The sequence below is a fragment of the Scylla paramamosain genome, chromosome 21 (assembly GCF_035594125.1).
Source record: "Scylla paramamosain isolate STU-SP2022 chromosome 21, ASM3559412v1, whole genome shotgun sequence".
In the NCBI taxonomy this organism is placed as follows: domain Eukaryota; kingdom Metazoa; phylum Arthropoda; class Malacostraca; order Decapoda; family Portunidae; genus Scylla; species Scylla paramamosain.
Window position 1 is genome coordinate 9,584,515 of NC_087171.1, and position 20,620 is coordinate 9,605,134.

General features: G+C 40.4%; 1 protein-coding gene across 9 annotated transcripts in view; it reads right to left on the reverse strand.

The window, feature by feature from the left end:
- LOC135110971 (uncharacterized) overlaps window positions 1–20,620 on the reverse strand; it is a 39,613-nt gene that overhangs the window by 8,392 nt on the left and 10,601 nt on the right. For 7 of the 9 annotated variants that reach the window (XM_064023752.1, XM_064023748.1, XM_064023753.1 and 4 more), the window contains exons 2-6: window positions 13,263–13,451; window positions 4,142–4,237; window positions 2,922–3,110; window positions 1,598–2,501; window positions 799–1,055 (exon numbers count right to left, since the gene is read on the reverse strand). In XM_064023752.1, coding sequence (XP_063879822.1) covers window positions 799–1,055; window positions 1,598–2,501; window positions 2,922–3,110; window positions 4,142–4,237; window positions 13,263–13,340 — 1,524 coding nt within the window. In that variant the 5' untranslated portion in view covers window positions 13,341–13,451. Of the gene's footprint in view, window positions 1–798; window positions 1,056–1,597; window positions 2,502–2,921; window positions 3,111–4,141; window positions 4,238–7,267; window positions 7,468–13,262; window positions 13,452–14,590; window positions 14,752–20,620 lie in introns of those variants that run through there. The other 2 variants (XM_064023746.1, XM_064023755.1) reach the window with 2 other exon arrangements.

Consider the following 20,620-nt stretch of genomic DNA (forward strand, 5'->3'; position numbering starts at 1 on the left):
AACTGGTGTTACGTGAAGGAACCCAAAAATATTGCTGATTTATTTATCTATCTATCCACCTATCCATTTATTATTAACTTCTGTACCATAAAACAAGTTTCATTACATGCTTTCCAAAACTTATGAAAGTCATTCCCTGAAATACTTCAGCAAGTGACTGGTCTTGATGATGTTCGCACGAGGAATCAATCTTGATCAACATTCTGGCACATCAATAAAGAATAAAAGTCACCGAACACGGAGACAGTGCCATGCGGCACTCATTTCCAGTATACTTAGCTCTTTTCTCAAGTCTATCGACAGTAGTACTACAAAGCTTGAGCAAGAACACTAAGCACAGTGCAAAGAAGTATGGCATGTTACTAGAACTGGCCATGACTGCCGTTCTATAATGTAGGAACAAGAACTAAATGAAAATTTTTCAACAACCGGAACCAGACATGAACAACTAGTATTCTCTCGTAAGACGTGCGAAAGGTAGTCCCGACAATGTTTTGTTATTTTCACATATAATGGAGTTGCTTAAGTTCATGATGGTTATTCACCTTAACATTCACAGGTATAACAGCAGCACTCTTCCGAAACAGCAACAGTAAGTTGACCTGGAATGTATATCATCATATATGTAGGTGTGCTCGTACCTTGGACACCAACGTAAGCCTTAATACAGGGAAAGGCCACACACACACACACACACACCTTTGACCTATGTACAATCAATGTCACACGCCCACATGTTCACCTTCCCGCTCGCTATCCTGTCAGTTACATAAGGACTCCATAGTTTTACCGACTGACCTGTTCGGCGACGTAAATTGAATACTCCAGCTGCTGGCGGCGGAGGATGGGGTGCAGCCAGCTTAGGAGAATGATGAGGTGATGGAGGCGATCTCTGTACGGCAACACGACCGCCACTTTGTGGCGAGGGAGGCATGGGTTAGAAGGATCCTGCACGGGACTCCAGCTGCCACCGGGCGACACCCAGTCCAGCTGATGCAACACCTCCTTCAGGCTAAGCTTTTCCAGATAGTCCAGGTCTACGTGGAGGTGTCCCTCTGCAGAGAATAATTATTATAGATGGGTTATTGTATCAGTGAAAACACACATTAGCTTGTGAGAGCATTTCAAGGAAAGTGCAAGGTATTCATTATTCAGGAACCTCATGTGTGTGGCCACTGGTAGGCAGTAACAACACGGCGGTTTTAACAGTGGTACTTTCTTTGGTGCCACTTCTGAAGATATTTTTTTGGTTCCGTCCATCTTGCGGCAGCACCAGTCAGTTATTTAACGGCAGCAGTAAGTGGCTGTGTTTCATAAATGGATGAATGCTGGAGGACCACCACGCGACTACAGCGACACAGTGTTTTCGAAAATCAGCTTAGGGCAAACATAAATGATGAGATAATTAAAAATAATTAAATTATAAAACTTTGGGGAAGAAGCAAGAATTTTATGTGAGCATCATTTCTTGTCCTAAAGTGAGTCATCTCTTTACTTTCAAAGATGCTGCATGGAAGCTAATGTTTGACTGCTACAAGATAGAAGAAGAATACAAGAGTATTTAGTCAATACAAAAGGAACAATCAAGAAAACTTACTTAGTCCTGGAGGAATCTCGGGACACAGAGGAAGATTCCTTAGTTGCTCCTCAGAAAGGTGTGACAAAGGACTCCTTTTTCTAGTAGAATCATTCTTTCTGAAGGCCAGGTCAGTGTCATCATCGTCGATGGCTTCATATAAACTAATGTCTGGTACATTCAAGTATTTGAGTTTTCTTTCTGTGTCGGTAGAATTTAAACTTTCGTCATGGAAATGAGTTTTGTTTAAGTTTAATTCCTCGTTCTTTTCTTTCTCATAATTTCCATGGGAATTTGTAACTTTGCTGTTAGAGTCTTGGTCATGCTCTTTGTCCTCAACCTTTGTTGTGTTGTTCATTTGTACTGGAACACTGTTCTGTCCACTACAATTACTTGCACCAGGGTCACACCACAGTTTTGGTTTTGTCGTGTCCTTAAGCGTAAACGTGGAAACCTTATCAAATTTTGTGGTCTCATGTGGTCTTTCTAACATTGTGGAATGTCTTACATTTTCTTCATCTATCACCAAACTGCTTTTTAGCTTATCTGTCGTCCTTATGGCTTCCGCGACACTCCTCACACCTTCCTGCTCGCCACTCCCTCCCACCGCCCCTAATGACGCCGCCCCTCGATTAATTTCCGTCAAGGAGGACTTCTGGCCTGGGCGAGGGGTTTCTGGTCCCTGGAGGCTTGAAGAATCTGGCGAGTCATTCCTGAAGTGAGACGCGTTCGTGCTGAGTTCAGGTTTGTCATGTGATGGGAGAGGATGAGATGAGGTTGTATTCTGCGATTTGCCTTGATCAGCGTGGAGTGTCTTAGATGATTGGGTGGAACGGCTAGAGTGGCTGACCAAAAGGGAGTTGCGGACGATGATTGCTGCTATTTGGTTAGCCATGCGCCGATTTGCTGCCATGGCTGAGTTCACCTACAGGAAATTAATCGGATTTTATACAGGGGCTTAGCAATTCAGTCATCCTTTTTGTCTTTGTAATATGTTAACTAGACACAAAGATTTCTATATAAACGTAAGCTCTCTCTCTCTCTCTCTCTCTCTCTCTCTCTCTCTCTCTCTCTCTCTCTCTCTCTCTCTCTCTTTCTCTCTCTCTCTTTCTCTCTCTGCAGCACTACAAATTCTTTCCATAACAAATTCAATGGTGCAGCCAATACCCAGTGAGAAAGAATGCACTCAGCACCCGTAAACAAACTCTTATTGAGGGAAAGATTACAATGATAATACGCACCCAACATCTTAACTTTGTGGGCTTTTAAACATAAGAGTTCATTAGCATGTGCATTATACAAGGAAAAGGAATCTACTTCTACCTCTCTTGGTTTCATCACTCACCTCCACGGACGGGGCGTTGCGTACCAGTAAAGGTTCAATCTTGAACTGATTAAACTGACGACGCCAAGGCCTCTTTGATCCTTTGGATGCTCGTCCCCCGCCTGATGCCGCCCCTCCACCTCCCGCCACCAGGCCAGGAGCCACGCCCGTACCCAGGTGGGCCATCATCGTGTGCTGCACCACCGCCATCTGGGGACGACTTAGCTTACTGAAGGGTATGTTGTTAAAAAAATAAAAAAACGTGTGTGTGTGTGTGTGTGTGTGTGTGTGTGTGTGTGTGTGTGTGTGTGTGTGTGGTTTTTTTTTTTTTTTTTGCCCATTTGCATAAATACATTTGAGAAAGACATGTTTACAAAAGAAGTAAGATGGCAGAGACTGTCAAGCCGAAGCTTCCCGACAGTCACATATATGTACATAATTATGAATATTGTTTACACCAACACCAATTGGCAATATTTTAGGTAAACTAAAGAATTATTTAAGTAACTAGACTAGTAATAATAGCAATAATAATTACAAGATTAAAGCTAAGGAAATTACAATAAATATACTGCAAATGCAAATATTGATAATAATAATAATGTGTGTGTGTGTGTGTGTATGTGTGTGTGTGTGTGTGTGTGTGTGTGTGTGTAGCAGCAAGCGCGTTTAGACAAGTGGTTCTCGTGAAATATTTATCCCCTGTACAAAACCGACATGATCTAAGTAATACCTGTCTAATGCGCTCTTCAGCAATTCCATTTCGCTTCCGGTTTTATCTATTTATTTACTTATTTATTTATTTATTCCTATTCGATATAAAGAATCTGGCTGACAAAGGATGCTTCTCGATTATGCCCCTCGCCACTGTAGCTACATTTTATAACATAAGAACATAAGAAATAAGGGAAGCTGCAAGAAGCGACCAGGCTTACACGTGGCAATCCCTGTATGAAATATACCTACCTATTTCCACCTGTCATCCCCATCCATAAACCCGTCTAATCTTCTCTTAAAGCCTCCTAATGTCTTAGCACTAACAACATGATTACTGAGTCCATTCCACTCATCTACCACTCTATTTGTGAACCAATTTTTTCCTATCTCTTTCTTAAAGCTAAATTTTTCAAGCTTGAACTCGTTATTTCTTGTTCTATCCTGGTTGTTGATCCTAAGAAGCACGGAGTCTTTCATTTGCTTGATACAGAACGGTGTGTGTAAGTGAAGGGAAGAAGACCCACCTGTGATAATGTGAAGAGGACGAAGAGGGACACCAGCACCAACAGCCCGAGCAGCAATAGTGACCTGACGGGTCGGTACCGCACCGCCTGGGTCACCTGGGGAACGCAAGGTGCAAAAACCGTGAAAGTTAAATCCATATTGAGAATGTGTGTGCATATCTGAAGGAGGAGGAGGAGGAGGAGGAGGAGGAGGAGGAGGAGGAGGAGGAGGAGGAGGACGAGGAGGAGGAAGAGAAGGCGGAGGAGGAACAGGAGGACTAGTGTGTGTGTGTGTGTGTGTGTGTGTGTGTGTGTGTGTGTGTGTGTGTGTGTGTGTGTGTGAGGGCTGCAATAATAATGATAATAATAATAATAATAATAATAATAATAATAATAATAATAATAATAATAATAATAATAATAATGATAATAATAATAACAATAATAATAACAATAATAATAATAAATAATAATAATAACAATAATGATAATAATAATAATAATAATAATAATGATAATAATAATAATAATAATAATAAAAATAATAATAATAACGATCACGATGGTGGTGGTAGTAGTAGTAGTAGTAGTAGTAGTAGTAGTAGTAGTAACAATAGTAGTAACAGTAGTAGTAGTAATAGTAGTGGTAAGAGTAGTAGTAGTAGTAGTAGTAGTAGTAGTAGTAGTAGTAGTAGTAGTAGTAGTAGCAGTAGTAGTAGTAGTACAAGAAGAGATAAAGAGAAAGTGCATGAAGAGGAGAGTTAAGAAACTGGAAAAGAAATGATCAACCAAATATACTTTTTTAAAATAACTGGATCTGCAAAGTTAAAGAAAAGTTCCAAATACGAAAAATATGTCATTAAAATAAACAAATAAACTCAAATAACTAAATACACTTAAGGGCAGAGGATACAGACCACTGATAGTGTCTATGGTGATCATGAAAAAAAAAAATGTTTACGTATTTAAATTAGGAAGTAAATAGCAGTGTTTGTGTCAGCAAGTGCACGGATGATGCTGGACTGCAGTGGTGAGATATACGAAGACTCATCCCAAACTGCACACTCATTTTTTAATGCTAGCCACAGAGGATGGTGGAGGTTAAACGACTGAAGTGACGCCCAGTAGCAGATGTACGAGATGCCATAAGATTTTACAAGCTCCCTATACTGGACTTTCTAAACGAGTCCTTCTGAGTGGCCTTGAGAAACTAGGCTGTGGAAGCGCAGGGTTGGGGAGAATGAAGAGTGAGGAGGAGTGAGGAGGAGGAGAAGAAAAAGAAGAAGAAGAAGAAGAAGAAGAAGAAGAAGAAGAAGAAGATGATGAAGTTTCAAGAAGAAGAAGAAGAAGAAGAAGAAAAATGTAAAGAAGAAGAAGAAGAAGAAGAAGAAGAAGAAGAAGAAGAAAAAGAAAAAAAATGTAAAGAAGAAGAAGAAGAAGAAGAAGAAGAAGAAGAAGAAGAAGAAGAAGAAGAAGAAGAAGAAGAAGAAGAAGAAGAAGAAGAAGAAGAAGAAGAAGAAGAAGAAGAAGAAGAAGAAGAAGAAGAAGAAGAAGAAGAAGAAGAAGAAGAAGAAGAAGAAGAAGAAGAAGAAGAAGAAGAAGAAGAAGAAGAAGAAGAAGAAGAAGAAGAAGAAGAAGAAGAAGAAGAAGAAGAAGAAGAAGAAGAAGAAGAAGAAGAAGAAGAAGAAGAAGAAGAAGAAGAAGAAGAAGGAGAAGGAGAAGAAGAAGGAGAAGGAGAAGAAGAAGAAGAAGGAGAAGAAGAAGGAGAAGATAAAGATAAAGATAAAGATGAAGATGAAGATGAAGATGAAGATGAAGATGAAGATGAAGATGAAGATAAAGATAAAGAAGATGAAGATGAAGATGAAGATGAAGATGAAAATGGAGAAGGAGGAGGAGAAGGAGAAGGAGAAGGAGAAGGAGAAGATGAAGATGAAGATGAAGATGAAGATGAAGATGAAGAAGGAGAAGATGGAGATGGAGAAGAAGAAGAAGAAGGTATAGAAAGAGAAGGAGAAGAAGAAGGAATACAAGAAGGAAAACAAGAAGAAAACAAGAAAAGAAAAATGTAGAGAGAGAGAGAGAGAGAGAGAGAGAGAGAGAGAGAGAGAGAGAGAGAGAGAGAGAATCTTCCTGAAACGGGAATTCCTTCAGAAAAAGTAGAAGCGCTGTGGTTGGTAATTTTCTTTATGTAAACGGAGGGTACTTGGTAGAAGAGGGAGGCGTGTCAAGACGAAAGCTAAATGACGACCTTTAAGGGGTGAGGAGAGAAGCGCACGCGACTGCCAGTACCAAAGTGTGCCCGTAGGAAGAAAGGAAACACTCGAGAACGTCTTTGTCTCATTCCACAAAGGTTTTACTCTCTTAATCTTTACACGAAATAAAAGGTAACTGCAGAAAAATTGTCCTCGTTTATGAAATAAAAAAAAAAAATTCCGTGTCATTACCATTCTCTCTCTCTCTCTCTCTCTCTCTCTCTCTCCTCTCTCTCTCTCTCTCTCTCTCTCTCTCATCACCCTTCCATTGTCCGTTTGGCGTATGAATTCTACCCATGTCCACTTTTTCTTCTTTTTAGTGTAGTCAAAATATGTAACTTCGGTCTTTTCTCTAATAGATTATGTTGCTTTCTTATCTCTCCATGTTTTAACAAGCATAATTCTTTCCATTTTCCCAAGACATGCACGACTCCAATTTTTTTTGATGTCGGAAATGGTAGAATGTACTGAATATAACAATATTTTTTTCTCTGATGATGGTGAGAAATTGCTTTTCACAACACTAGTTTATCAAAAGCTCTCCGTCCCATCACCTTACTCCTTTTGGTTTAATTCCATTATGTGGATTCGTATTAATTTCATGTCGTCGGTACTTCGGTTTGTTTCCTAATACATGATGCTATCTTCTCTCTGTGACTACTTATCTCTTGGCAATATTCTACTTTATCGATTCCAGTTTCATGATTTAATATGCAATTGAAAAAAGATCACCTTTGTTTTCTTCATATATGTCTTCAGACTTAGTTTCTGGTTTCTTTTGCACATCTGCATAATCATAGGCTGTTGTATATTTTCTATAAGCAAACCGACAGCTATAGCTATACTGAATGGTTTAAGAGAATGATAATGCTTATAACAGGTAAGTACTCACCATGAACTGACGCTGCATCGTGAGAGGCAGATATCAGTTGCTAACCCCTAAGATACGGTCACACTGCTCAATGGTACCTCTGGGTTCAGCAGTAATGCTGGGAATTCGCACTCTCATCCACAGACACGCCTGGGCTGGGCATTCTTGCTCCGGACCGATATTCTCTGGATGCCCCTCAAAGGGCGATGCAGACACTCATACTGATAATGAAGTTTTCTTTAAGCAAATGTTAATGAAAAAATCTTACAACAAATTAAATCTATAAAGAAAAAAATAATAATAATGCGATAAATAAAATATGACAAGAAAGCATTGTTCACCTTTTATTTAATTTTGAAGGAAAAGCAAACACAGCGTGCGGTTGACTGGGAAGCTGACTGAAAAGCAGTGAGCAAATTACTATAAATAAAAAGCCATGGCGCTGATACTAAATGGTCTGCAGAGGCAATAATTTCCCTCCCATTATCTTGGTGAGCAGAGAGATCAGCATGGGTGAGCGGGAGGATGCCAGCCGAGCAGAAAATGGCCACCACAGTGATACCCATGACCAGTGTGATCGCAGGTTAAGCTCATTACATGCGTATTGGCCAACGCATGCAGGTTCTTCATTGAGTATCAATCTTTTTGGCATTAAATTTTCAAAAGTATTTCTACAAAGGTACATAAGGTTCATTTCGACTGTAGCATCTGAAATGGCGCTCAGCTCTCCGAATATTCGTATGCATGTGACGTGACGTCCGTGGCACCAGCGTGGTAGATGCTTACTGAGACACTGACAATTTAAGACTGTTCCAAGTTGATATGCTTTGACGTGTCTGTTCAGCTCATTTATATAGGAAGTTGGTAGGCTTACATCCTGACGCAGGGTGGTATGGTGAGTCGGCTTGGGGCGCGCAGCGGTATACTATAAACGAAACTACGTGAGAACTTTCCTAATGTTCTTTTGTGCTTCTCATTGTCACCTCGAATAAACACAAACGAATTAATAAAAAAATCAACTTCCAGTGTGACAGCGGGGAAACTTGGATGTCTGACATCGTCGCTAGAATTGAAAGGAAAAATATAAAAACTTGTGTAAAACTTGCTAGGACTTTGGTAATTAATACAAGTAAACACACTGCCATGCATAGTGTTTTTCACTTCATACTGACAACAGTAGACGAACAGAATGTAAAACGGGATTCCAATTACAGGTACAATGTTTAGTATATAGCACGGAGATATTGTCTTTGTGTGAGGCAGAGCTGAATTGCTTGCTAACCATCTAAAATATCATAATCTTCATTTTGGGCGATGCTTGGGGTTTTTTCACGGGAATTATGAGAAAAAAAGTTTTTTTTCTTCTTTTTTTTTTAACGTGCCAAAGAGTTTCGACAAAATGAGGATTGATTGACTGATTTAATTTATTGTGCCGCAACATCGCGGTCATATGGAGCCGCAACAAACCTTTAAAAGCGACAAAAATTGCAGTTCTTAAAATATCGGTATTAAAAACAAAATTAAAGTTAAGGTGAAAATGTTAAAAGACCACTGTAAAAGAAAACCTAAAAAAAAAGAAATGGGAAGAGCCATAAAAAAAAAGTGATAAAAATGAGAGGGTTGGTATAGTAATAATTACTCCCAGTGAGGTCTAAAGCACTGTTCAGGGGGTGCTGTGAACTTATCATTAAACCCAGCTGTGGCCTCACTGAACGTTTTCCTTTGTGTCTCACAACACAAGGGGGCAGTCACAGCCTGCCCTCTAAAGACAACTCTCTTCCTTCACACAAAACTACAAGCACCTAATAACACACAACCTTCACTCAAAAATTTTAAAATCATCATGGCGACTCCTACACCAGCCTCGGAGTCCCCATCTGGGGAGGGGACCATAAATGTCCCCAGGTCGGACTGCCTTTCTGTCGACGACCCTAAGTGTCTTGACACCTCCCTCAACTTTTTTTTCATTAACTTCTGCAACGTTCGCGGTCTAAGATCTAATTTTCAATCTGTAGAACACCACCTCTCCTCTTCTAAACCTCATCTTCTCTTCCTCACTGAAACTCAGGTGTCTGAGGCAACTGACAGTAGCCCCTTTTCTGTTCCCTCCTACTTTCTCTATCCTCATTTTCGATCCAAAGCTGGATGCTGCGTTTATGTGCGCAATGACTTAACCTGCTCTTGTGCCCACGCTCTTGAATCTTCCAAGTTTTCCACCATCTGGCTACGACTACAGAGTCACTCTCAAACTAAATTTATCTGTGCTGTATACCTCTCACCTAACTCCTCTGACTATAAGAAATTCTTTGACTACTTGACTTCCAAAGTGGAGCACATTCTGACCCTCTTCCCTTTTGCAGAGATCTCCATTCTTGGAGACTTCAATGTTCACCACCAGCTTTGACTTTCCTCTCCCTTCACTGACCATCCTGGTGAACTAGCCTACAATTTTGCTATCCTCCACGACCTAGAGCAATTGGTGCAACACCCTACTCGTATTCCTGACCGTCTTGGAGATACGCCCAACATTCTTGACCTTTTCCTGACCTCTAATCCTTCTGCTTATGCTGTCACCCTTTCTTCTCCGTTGGGCTCCTCCGATCACAATCTAATATCTGTATCTTGTCCTATCGCTCCAATCCCTCCTCAGGATCCCCCTAAACGAAGGTGCTTCTGGCGTTTTGCCTCTACTAATTGGGGGGACCTGAGGAGGTATTTTGCTGATTTTCCTTGGAATGACTACGGCTTCCGTGTCAGAGACCCGTCTTTGTGTGCTGAGCGCATTACAGAGGTGATAGTGTCTGGCATGGAAACGTACATTCCTTACTCTCTTTCTCGTCCTGAACCTTCTAAACCTTGGTTTAACACAGCTTGTTCTCGTGCTATACATGTTAGAGAGGTGGCCCACAAAAGGTACTTAAGCCTTCCATCACCAGAATCTCATGCACTTTATATTTCTGCCCGGAACCATGCCAAGTCTGTTCTCCAACTAGCCAAAAACTCCTTCATTAACAGAAAGTGTCAAAACCTTTCAAGATCTAACTCCCCTCGTGACTTCTGGCATCTAGCCAAAAATATCTCCAATAACTTTGCTTCTTCTTCTTTCCCTTCTCTGTTTCAACCAGATGGCACCACTGCTATCATATCTATTTCTAAAGCTGAACTCTTCGCTCAGATTTTTGCTAAAAACTCTACCTTGGACGATTCTGGGCTTGTTCCTCCCTCTCCTCCATCCTCTGACTACTTCATGCCACCTATTGAAATTCTTCGCAATGATGTTTTCCATGCCCTCGCTGGCCTAAATCCTCAGAAGGCTTATGGACCTGATGGGGTCCCTCCTATTGTTCTCCGAAACTGTGCCTCTGTGCTTGCACCTTGCCTAGTCAAACTCTTTCAGCTCTGTCTGTCAACATCTACCTTTCCTTCTTGCAGGAAGTTTGCCTACATTCAACCTGTTCCTAAAAAGGGTGACCGATCTAATCCCTCAAACTACCGTCCTATTGCTTTAATTTCCTGCCTATCTAAAGTTTTTTAATCTATCCTCAACAGGAAGATTCTTAAACATCTATCACTTCACAACCTTCTATCTGATCGCCAGTATGGGTTCCGTCAAGGCCGCTCTTCTGGTGGTCTTCTGGCTTTCCTTACTGAGTCTTGGTCATCCTCTTTTAGAGATTTTGGTGAAACTTTTGCTGTTGCCTTGGACATATCAAAAGCTTTTGATAGAGTCTGGCACAAAGCTGTGATTTCCAAACTACCCTCCTACGGCTTCTATCCTTCTCTCTGTAACCATTTCAAGTTTCCTTTCTGACCGTTCTATTGCTGCTGTGGTAGACGGTCACTGTTTTTCTCCTAAGTCTATTAACAGTGGTGTTCCTCAGGGTTCTGTTCTGTCACCCACTCTCTTCTTATTATTCATTAATGATTCCAAACCAAACTTCTTGTCCTATCCACTCCTACGCTGATGATACCACCCTGCACTTTTCCACGTCTTTTTATAGACGTCCAACCCTTCAGGAGGTAAACATATCACGCAGGGAAGCCACAGAACGCTTGACTTCTGATCTTTCTAAAATTTCTGATTGGGGCAGAGCAAACTTGGTATTGTTCAATGCCTCAAAAACTCAATTCCTCCATCTATAAGCTCAACACAACCTTCCAGACAACTATCCCCTCTTCTTCAATGACACTCAACTGTCCCCCTCTTCTACACTGAAGATCCTCGGTCTGTCCTTTACTTATAATCTGAACTGGAAACTTCACATCTCATCTCTAGCTAACACAGCTTCTATGAAGTTAGGCGTTCTGAGACGTCTCCGCCAGTTTTTCTCACCCCCCCAGCTGCTAACTCTGTACAAGGGCCTTATCCGTCCATGTATGGAGTATGCTTCACATGTCTGGGGGGGTTCCACTCATACTGCTCTTCTAGACAGGATGGAATCAAAAGCGTTTCGTCTCATCAACTCCTCTCCTCTAACTGACCGTCTTCAGCCTCTCTCTCACCGCCGCAGTGTTGCATCTCTACCTGTCTTCTACCGCTATTTTCATGCTAACTGCTCCTCTGATCTTGCTAACTGGATGCTTCCCCTCCTCCCGCGGCCTTGCTGCACAAGGCTCTCTTCTTTCTCTCACCCCTATTCTGTCCATCTCTCTAACGCAAGAGTTAACCAGTATTCTTAATCATTCATCCCTTTCTCTGGTAAACTCTGTAACTCCCTGCCTGCTTCTGTATTCCCACCTTCCTATGACTTGAATTCCTTCAAGAGGGAGGTTTCAAGAGACTTATTCATCAATTTTTGACCACTGGTTTGACCCTTTTATGGGACTGGCATCCCAGTGGGCATTTTTTTTTATTGGATTTTTGTTGCCCTTGGCCAGTGCCATTCCTACATAAAAAAAAAATGTTTTAGTTACTTAATTTGATTTTAAGTGAGGGGGTACCGACCCCACTGACCCAGACCACTGTGTCTGGCGTTGCTCGTTCCGTAACCAAGACACTGACCCCACTGACCCAGATATCTGGCGTTGCTCGTTACGTGCCCAAGACACTGACCCCACTGACCCATGCCCCAAGACCTGGTATTGTTTGTTACGTGTCTTCCTCACTTGCCGCCACGTTCTCCCAGTGCAAAGATAAAGTTTTGTCCAATACTATATTACTGATAAAATAAATAAAGTAAGAACAGTTAAAAGGTAATCAATAGTTTGTTTAGAAGAGGAAAAAAAATTGAAAAAAGGTCTACTTAGGTTGCCGCTCCCAAGAAGTTAAATACATAAGGAAAATGGAATAAAGTAGCTCAGTTTAATTTCGGAACTATCTGGATGCTTTTTTAAACAATTCGGATCATAGGAAGAAGAAAATAAGAACAGGAAGAGAGTTCCAGAGTTTTCCAGTGAAAGAGATGAAAGAGTGAAGATACTGATCAATTCTTGCATTAGCAAGGTGAACATAACAGAGGTAAGAATAAGTTGAAATCAGTCCTGTGCAGCAAGGTCGCAGGAGAGGAGCGCATGCAGTTAGCAAGTTCAGAAGAGCAGTAACTATAAATATAACGGTAGAGGATGGCGAAAAAAAAAAAAAAACATTGTTTCAGTGAGATACTAAACACAGTCAGTTAAAAGGAGGGAGCTGATGAAGTGAAAAGCTTTGAATTCCACCGTGGCTGCATACTAAAGCGTGGTATTAGCCGCCAGATGCGATAATGCACACAATACAGCAGTGTGTGTGTGTGTGTGTGTGTGTGTGTGTGTGTGTGTGTGTGTGTGTGTGTGTGTGTGTGTGTGTGTGTGTGTGTGTGTGTGTGTGTGTGTGTGTGTGTGTGTGTGTGTGTGTGTGTGTGAGAGAGAGAGAGAGAGAGAGAGAGAGAGAGAGAGAGAGAGAGAGAGAGAGAGAGAGAGAGAGAGAGAGAGAGAGAGTCGTATCTATCTTAATGGACTATCTACAAAGTTCTGTATTTACCTGCATACTCGTAGTTTTCGCAGGTACTTATCATATTATAACCTAGCGTGTACATACCTGTGTTTGTATTCTTTTAGGGCTGATGCGGATGAGCGCTGGGGCCTGGTCAGGGCCTTGGTGGGTGCTGGTGGTCATGGCCAGGCTCAGGGCTGCACACGGGGCGCCCCTTCATGACTCACCCGCATGCACTGGCCTCCCCGCCGCGGCCCCTCGCCCGCTGCCTGCGCTGACGGGAGCACGTCGAGCCTGCCGTCAGAGGACACGATGGAATATTAGTGTTTCTAAGAGAATAATATGCTTAGTTTGTCTGATGATCACTCAAGATAAATTGTACTGGACTGGTAATTAAGATGGAGAAAAGAAAATATGTACCTTGACAACACGAATGAATTCACACACACACACACACACACACGAGCTGATACATGAAAGAGGGTATCAGTACATGCAGGACAAGAACGATCACGTTCTCAAATCGTGCTTTTCGTATACAGGCAATGATACCTGGCCGAGTTCGAGGCGGTGATAAACGTTCTTGAAGTGGCGTCAGAGATACTACAAGGATGACAGTTAAATTCCTCATAGTCAGTAATCAGGAGAAAAAAATAATTACTTTATCTGTGAGAGAGAGAGAGAGAGAGAGAGAGAGAGAGAGAGAGAGAGAGAGAGAGAGAGAGAGAGAGAGAGAGAGAGAGAGAGAGAGAGAGAGAGAGAGAGAGAGAGAGAGAATTCTCAAATTGTGGTATATGGATGTAACAGCCTCTTCAGTGTAATCAGATTGGTAGTGCCGAGTCAGTGAATGAATGGGGACGACAGGTACAAATATATAACAACAGGGATTGTCAGGTTGGAATGGTTGCCATGCCTGGTTGTGATGACGCACTTCAAAGTCATGACACTTGGAATATGGTACATACCGTTGCAATAACCACTCATGATTAAATAAATTGTGTTGCAGCATTCCTCTAAGACCTTGTTAAAAATTTTTCATTTGTATGGACGGGGCTTACAGAATTACCCGAATATTTGGCAGGTGTACGTAATCTCGATGAGATATCGCTTCCAAATCGCCTCCAAAATAAAGTCACAAGAGAATATAGAGATCAGCTTTTGCAATACATATCATAAGGAATAGACTCAATACATAAGCACAGGTGTGTCACAGGTGTAGCTTAGGTGTCACATTTAGCCTCAGAAAGACTTGGTAAACACAATCATCAACATGTCTAAATATTCAAAATCAAATAACTCAAACCCAAGACTCGTGACAGAATTTAACGGCAAAAAGATAAGAGTATGCAGCATTACGTAACTTCACAAGATGAACACAACAAAACAGTATACTCACTCCACTCCAACTTGAAGCCACAAAGTATAACACTCACTCAGAAATTTAAGAAAAGCTCCTCTAGGCGGGGAAATGAACGGACCAACTCACTGCAGTCTCGACACCTGACCAGCAAGGTTCACGGAAAGGCGTCTGACTGACACTGAACTAAAGCTCTATGCTTGTAGTTCGGAGAATGATTACGCCTGATTACGCCATCTGCAAACAAATGGTGATGATGGGGAGACAAGAAGAGGAGGAGGAGGAGGAGGGGGGAATCAAGAGAAGAGGAGGAGGAGGAGGAGGAGGAGGGGGGAATGAAGAGGACAAGTGATAATATGAACGGTTCGTAACAGGAACATCCTTTCCCCACTGAACAAAGAAGCAATTTTACCCTATCCAGGTTTTAATTACGGCAATACACATCAAATTAACCTCTTGACTGTTTTGGCTTCTTTATTTAGAGTACAGCTTCGAAAGACACCACTGACAGCGAAAAATCTTGTAGCGGTCGGTAAAACCATCTACAGGCTGTCGAATGAAAGTCATATTATTATTGCCAGCGGTCAGCGGGTTAGGCAATACCTGTAAGGAAAAACAGTTCTGCAATGCATTAGCTGTAGTATATAATATATACTATTTATCAGAAAACTAGGAAAGGAATTGAGATTATGAGAGAGAGAGAGAGAGAGAGAGAGAGAGAGAGAGAGAGAGAGAGAGAGAGAGAGAGAGAGAGAGAGAGAAACTAATACTAGAAATCTCAATAATACGTCTAACAGCGACCTAAGTAAACCTGATACCGAAAAAAGAAGCTTAAAAAAATATCAAACATCGGCAAACACCATTCTCGTTTTAAGTAAGTAGCTTAGCAATAACAATCAAAGAAAACGGGTACGTTTACTAAAAAAAAAAAAAAAAAAATAATAATAATAAACAGTTATTCTGTCTTAAAACAATAAGCAGAGTGGTGCCGATAAAATATTCAGAACGCAGTCAGTGGTTCCCTGATAGTGATTGTCTCAAATCCACCTACTCTGTTCTATGGCTTGTCTCCTCCCTACACTTTGCCGCCAGTAATGTGTACAGCCTTGGTCAGAAGTTCCACTGTACTTAGTGTCTTCCTTCAATCTTAATTTCTACGACCTGAGAATCTGTCAGGTAAGTAGCTATGAGTAACTGAGGGAAGACACGATATATTGGAAATCAGTGGTGTAAATCATATGACGTGTTTGGGAGGTGTACCAGGTGGTCGCCAAGGGCATTGTCCCACAATGGACCTCTCACTCTATCTCTCACCACAACTGCTTCAAAAGCTACAGAGATGATTAGCCGGGTTCTCAAAACTGTTTTTCCTGTTAGTAACGTAGAAATCTTGTTAGCCGGGTTCTCAAGATTGCTTTTCCTGTTAAGAACGTAGAAATCTTGTTAATCTGTTGCTCTAACCATAAAAACACCCTTAAAACCCGTTTCACTTCACCTAGAAAGTAGTCTTTTCACTTCACCTAGAAAGTAGTCGTTTCACTTCACCTAGAAAGTAGTCGAGGTGCGAGTAGAAGTGTTTCAGAATATGGTTCAGTATCACACTCATGTCCTGCACGGTCAGCCAGCTCAGCGAATAAAATCTACTTTTTTTTTTTTAACTAATGCAGAATCTTTGTTAAATCATCACTGAAATCATGTAACTACCAGTAACTACCACTACAGTCTGCCAAAAAGAGATCAAGCGCCAAAACGTTCGAGAATATTGACAAGACGCTGTTGATTGATATTAGATTTAGTTCAGAAATATATATATATATATATATATATATATATATATATATATATATATATATATATATATATATATATATATATATATATATATATATTATAATATGATATATAGTACAAAGTCTCGACTTTCCAGTAATTCCACTCCTCATGACTGCACAGGTGGAGAGGAGATAAATGTGGACTCTCGTGGCTTGATAATGCTATCCGGATAGTCGTTCACACCATTACATTTTTGCACTAAAGTAAAAACAATTCAACATGTAATGAGGAGAAATGTTTTTTACTTATGTTTTTTTTTTTTTTTTTCCCAAGTTCATCAACTATTTGACTGCTAATAGATTTGCCTTGACTGATTTTACTGAACTATAACTAATGCCATACGCAATGACAGGTTTGAACATCTCGATTTCTACTTTTGCTGACAATAGTGTCTTTCAGTACTCTAAGTTGCTCCCGCAAAGCTTGAGGCGAAGTTATTCTAAGCACAGGGTTACGTAACGTGTACATGAGATTCTTGGTAATGTCTTCTGAGAAGCGTCAGGTGTACAAACCCTGTCCTCCCACAATATTGCAAAATACATGTAAGGACCTAATCTTGATAAGAGGACGCCACACAGTTGTACTGAAAGCTGTGCTGAGGTCTTAGAATAATGCCCGTATTTTGAAACGGTATATTCTCTCTGAAGTGATATTTTCAAAACCCACAAGAATAATTAGTTCGGTTTTCATGAGTGTGTTTCCCTATTGATAGTACATAATTATTGTTTAGCTATCACTAGAAGTATGGACGCACACTTTAAAACTCCAATAAATACCAGTAGTTGAAAATGGTCGGATACGAAGCGTTTCAAAATGCGGTATACTTGGTCTTTTTCATCTTTAAGATGCGCACAGCAAAAAATATACGGTATACTCACTCGAGTCAGCTTATATTATCTATAATGCAAAGTACTTAAGAATAAAGGGGAGAGAAATTAATGTACCTAAAACGGTACCAACAGATTGAGCGGCATTACGGTGGTGCAAGCACAGGTCACACTAGAGACTGCAGCGCCATTATATGTGCAGATGGCTCGTGGAAGCATATTAATATTTTTTTTTGATCCCACAAGGGAAGAGGGAGGGATGAAGTAGAGGGATAACGAAGAGACAGGACAGATAAGATAGTGAGCTCTTATCACACACACACACACACACACACACACACACACACACACACTGTATTAACACCAATGCACCCATCGTCGTCTCGTGCCGGATGCTCTATTAACATTAAATTAATCCGCGCTCTGGAGAGAGTAATAGCACTTCAATGAAAACAAGCCACACGCAGACCTTTCACTTATTTATTTATTTATTTATTTATTTATTTATTTATTTTGTGTGTGTGTGTGTGTGTGTGTGTGTGTGTGTGTGTGTGTGTGTGGAGAGAGGAGGGATGCGCAAAAAGGAAGAATTCTGCATATATGTATAGTTGTATAATCCTCTCTCTCTCTCTCTCTCTCTCTCTCTCTCTCTCTCTCTCTCTCTCTCTCTCTCTCTCTCATCTATGGCCATGTTATATAACCTTGCGCACCATCAATATACTAATAACTGGACAATGCCATCACCATCAACGAACGCCATTCCCCTCAACAAGCACATTACGCCGCAAACACGCTGGTTACCTCAAATAATATGCACAGTTCACTATGCACAAATATCATTCACTACATAAACATGGCGTGGATCAAACAAGTAGCGACCCTTCACAAATCTAAGAAATCAAAAAAATTTACCTTTATTCATTCACGTATTTTTTGTTATGCCGACCTATTTCTGGTTCCTCACTCGTTATTCAACCTAATGATGATGAAGGGTGGTAGATGAATGGAATGGACTCAGTAATCAGGTTGTTAGTGCCGCGTCATTACGGGGCTTTAAAAGAATACTGGACAAATTTATGGATGGGGGTGATAGGAGGAAATAGATAGGTGTTTCCTACAGGTACCGCCATTTGTAGGCCTGATGGCTTCTTGTAGCACCCCTTGTTTTCTTATGTTCTTATGTTCTTATTTTTCAGTCTATAAATGTTCTCTCCTTTTTCAAGGTTAATGTCATATGAAAAGGATACAGAAATTTGAAGAATAATGAAAAATCTTTTTAGAAATGAAACATTTTTAATGACTTTCCAGAGGTTGTTCTTTGATGATATAGAAGTTTTTTTTTTTTTTTTTAATATGCGGCCGTTAAGGTACAAATATGAATATAATTTAAGCAAAATCTATGCAGTCAAAAACGTCTCTTTATTAACTCGAATGATTTTTCTTTTACGCCAATAGATTTATAGTTTTCTTCTTGTTAGTCAATCTGATAATGCTGAAAGATTCTTTGATCAATAAATTTGTATTTTTTTTTTTTCTTGACTGGATCTCAAAAAAAAAAAATAAATAAATAAAAATAAAATAAATAAATAAATAAATAAATAAATAAATGAAAAATAAAAAAAATAAAAATTTCTTAAAAATTTCTGCAGGGTTGCAGGGCACATCTTTATCATAATAATAATTTACTTTACCAACATCATAGTTTTTTTTTTTTTTTTTTTTACATTAAAGGGACGGTGCGTTTAAATATTCCTGCTATTTATATTGATTTTTTTTTAGATAAGAAATTCCCTGGACATAACATCGCTTTCTATGACACAACACATTCCTGGCGTATTTAGCCACCACACTCACCCGGCAAGGAGGCTGAAGTGCAGCGATTGATAAGAGAAAAATTTAATGCATGGTCGACTTGAACATCGCACCTCGATGACTGGCCCAGATAAGCTTAATCGTTGTGTGATGACCCAAAAATAAAACCTGCACAACCCCGCATGGACAAAGGATGCACCTTATTGCTCGATCGTTAATGTGCATTCATAATATGGTTCTGGGCATGATCCCCGACACGGTGCCTCTCTCAAGAACCTCATATTCATTTGAACTTCTATACTAATTGCTCAGTACTAAGCGTGTTCTGGTTGCACACTGGTTTCAAGCGATACAAATGGGAACGCCCTAGTTTGAAGCGATACACATACATATCGACCAGGCGCTCTATGCATTTCAACAGCAGAGAGCAAAGTAATGACATGTTTACCGCTACACGATCACAAGACTTGCCTAGGGGATGGATGGCTGGGAGGAGCGTTGTGAAGGTTGATAGAAGAACAGTCAGGTTCAGCAAACATTACACAAAACACGCCCACCAGTGGATCAATAACACAAGGTACTATCATATTCCCCTCCGGACATTTTCCTTCTCTGACAAAGTCCCACGCTTGGTTCATCCTCTACATATGTTTTCCTCCGTGTGATAATATTTGACAACAATGTGTTACGGTAACGAGACCGTAAGAAAAAGTTAGTGGTTAAATGGATGATGACTGGCCATTAGGAACGTCCGACGAGGAAAAATGCTCTGTTGGGTAAAAAAAAAAAAAAAAAAATCAGTGTCCAAGGAAAGAAAAAAGACAAAAGGTCCAAAGGAAAAAATAAACAGGAAAATGGAAAAAGTTAAAAAGTGATGAAATGTTACCACAAATCAGAGAGAGAGAGAGAGAGAGAGAGAGAGAGAGAGAGAGAGAGAGAGAGAGAGAGAAAATTTCCCTCTCATTTTCTTCTTCAGATAATACCACAACAGTGAATGATTATCTTGGGCCAGCAGGTGGTGCTCTATCAATCTCTCACTATTTATATATATATATATATATATATATATATATATATATATATATATATATATATATATATATATATATATATATATATATATATATATATATATATATATATATATATATATATATATATATACATATACACACACACACACACACACACACACACGTAAAAAAAGAAGTAATAGACATGCGTCCACTACCTTCATTCATCAGTAATTGTCGTAAGACGACCTTCCCAGCCGCATCAGCACACACACACACACATACAGAGAGAGAGAGAGAGAGAGAGAGAGAGAGAGAGAGAGAGAGAGAGAAAGGAGGGGAGAGGGAGAAGAGGGTAAGAGGGCAAGGAATGAACAAGGGAATGGGGGAACTGTTTCTCCCCCTTTACAGTCTATAGGACATTGGATGAAGAGAAGGACAGGGGGGGCATGGAAGATAAGGACCATAGGGGAAAAAACTATGATGTAAGGCTCTGCCAATGAGACTTCCTCATTCTGGATAGAGGGTGGGGCATGGGGTAGGTCATTTACGTGGCCGTTGGGAACGGGGAGGGTGGGAGGAGCAACAGAACCTCAAGGACATATACGAAGTCTGTCATGA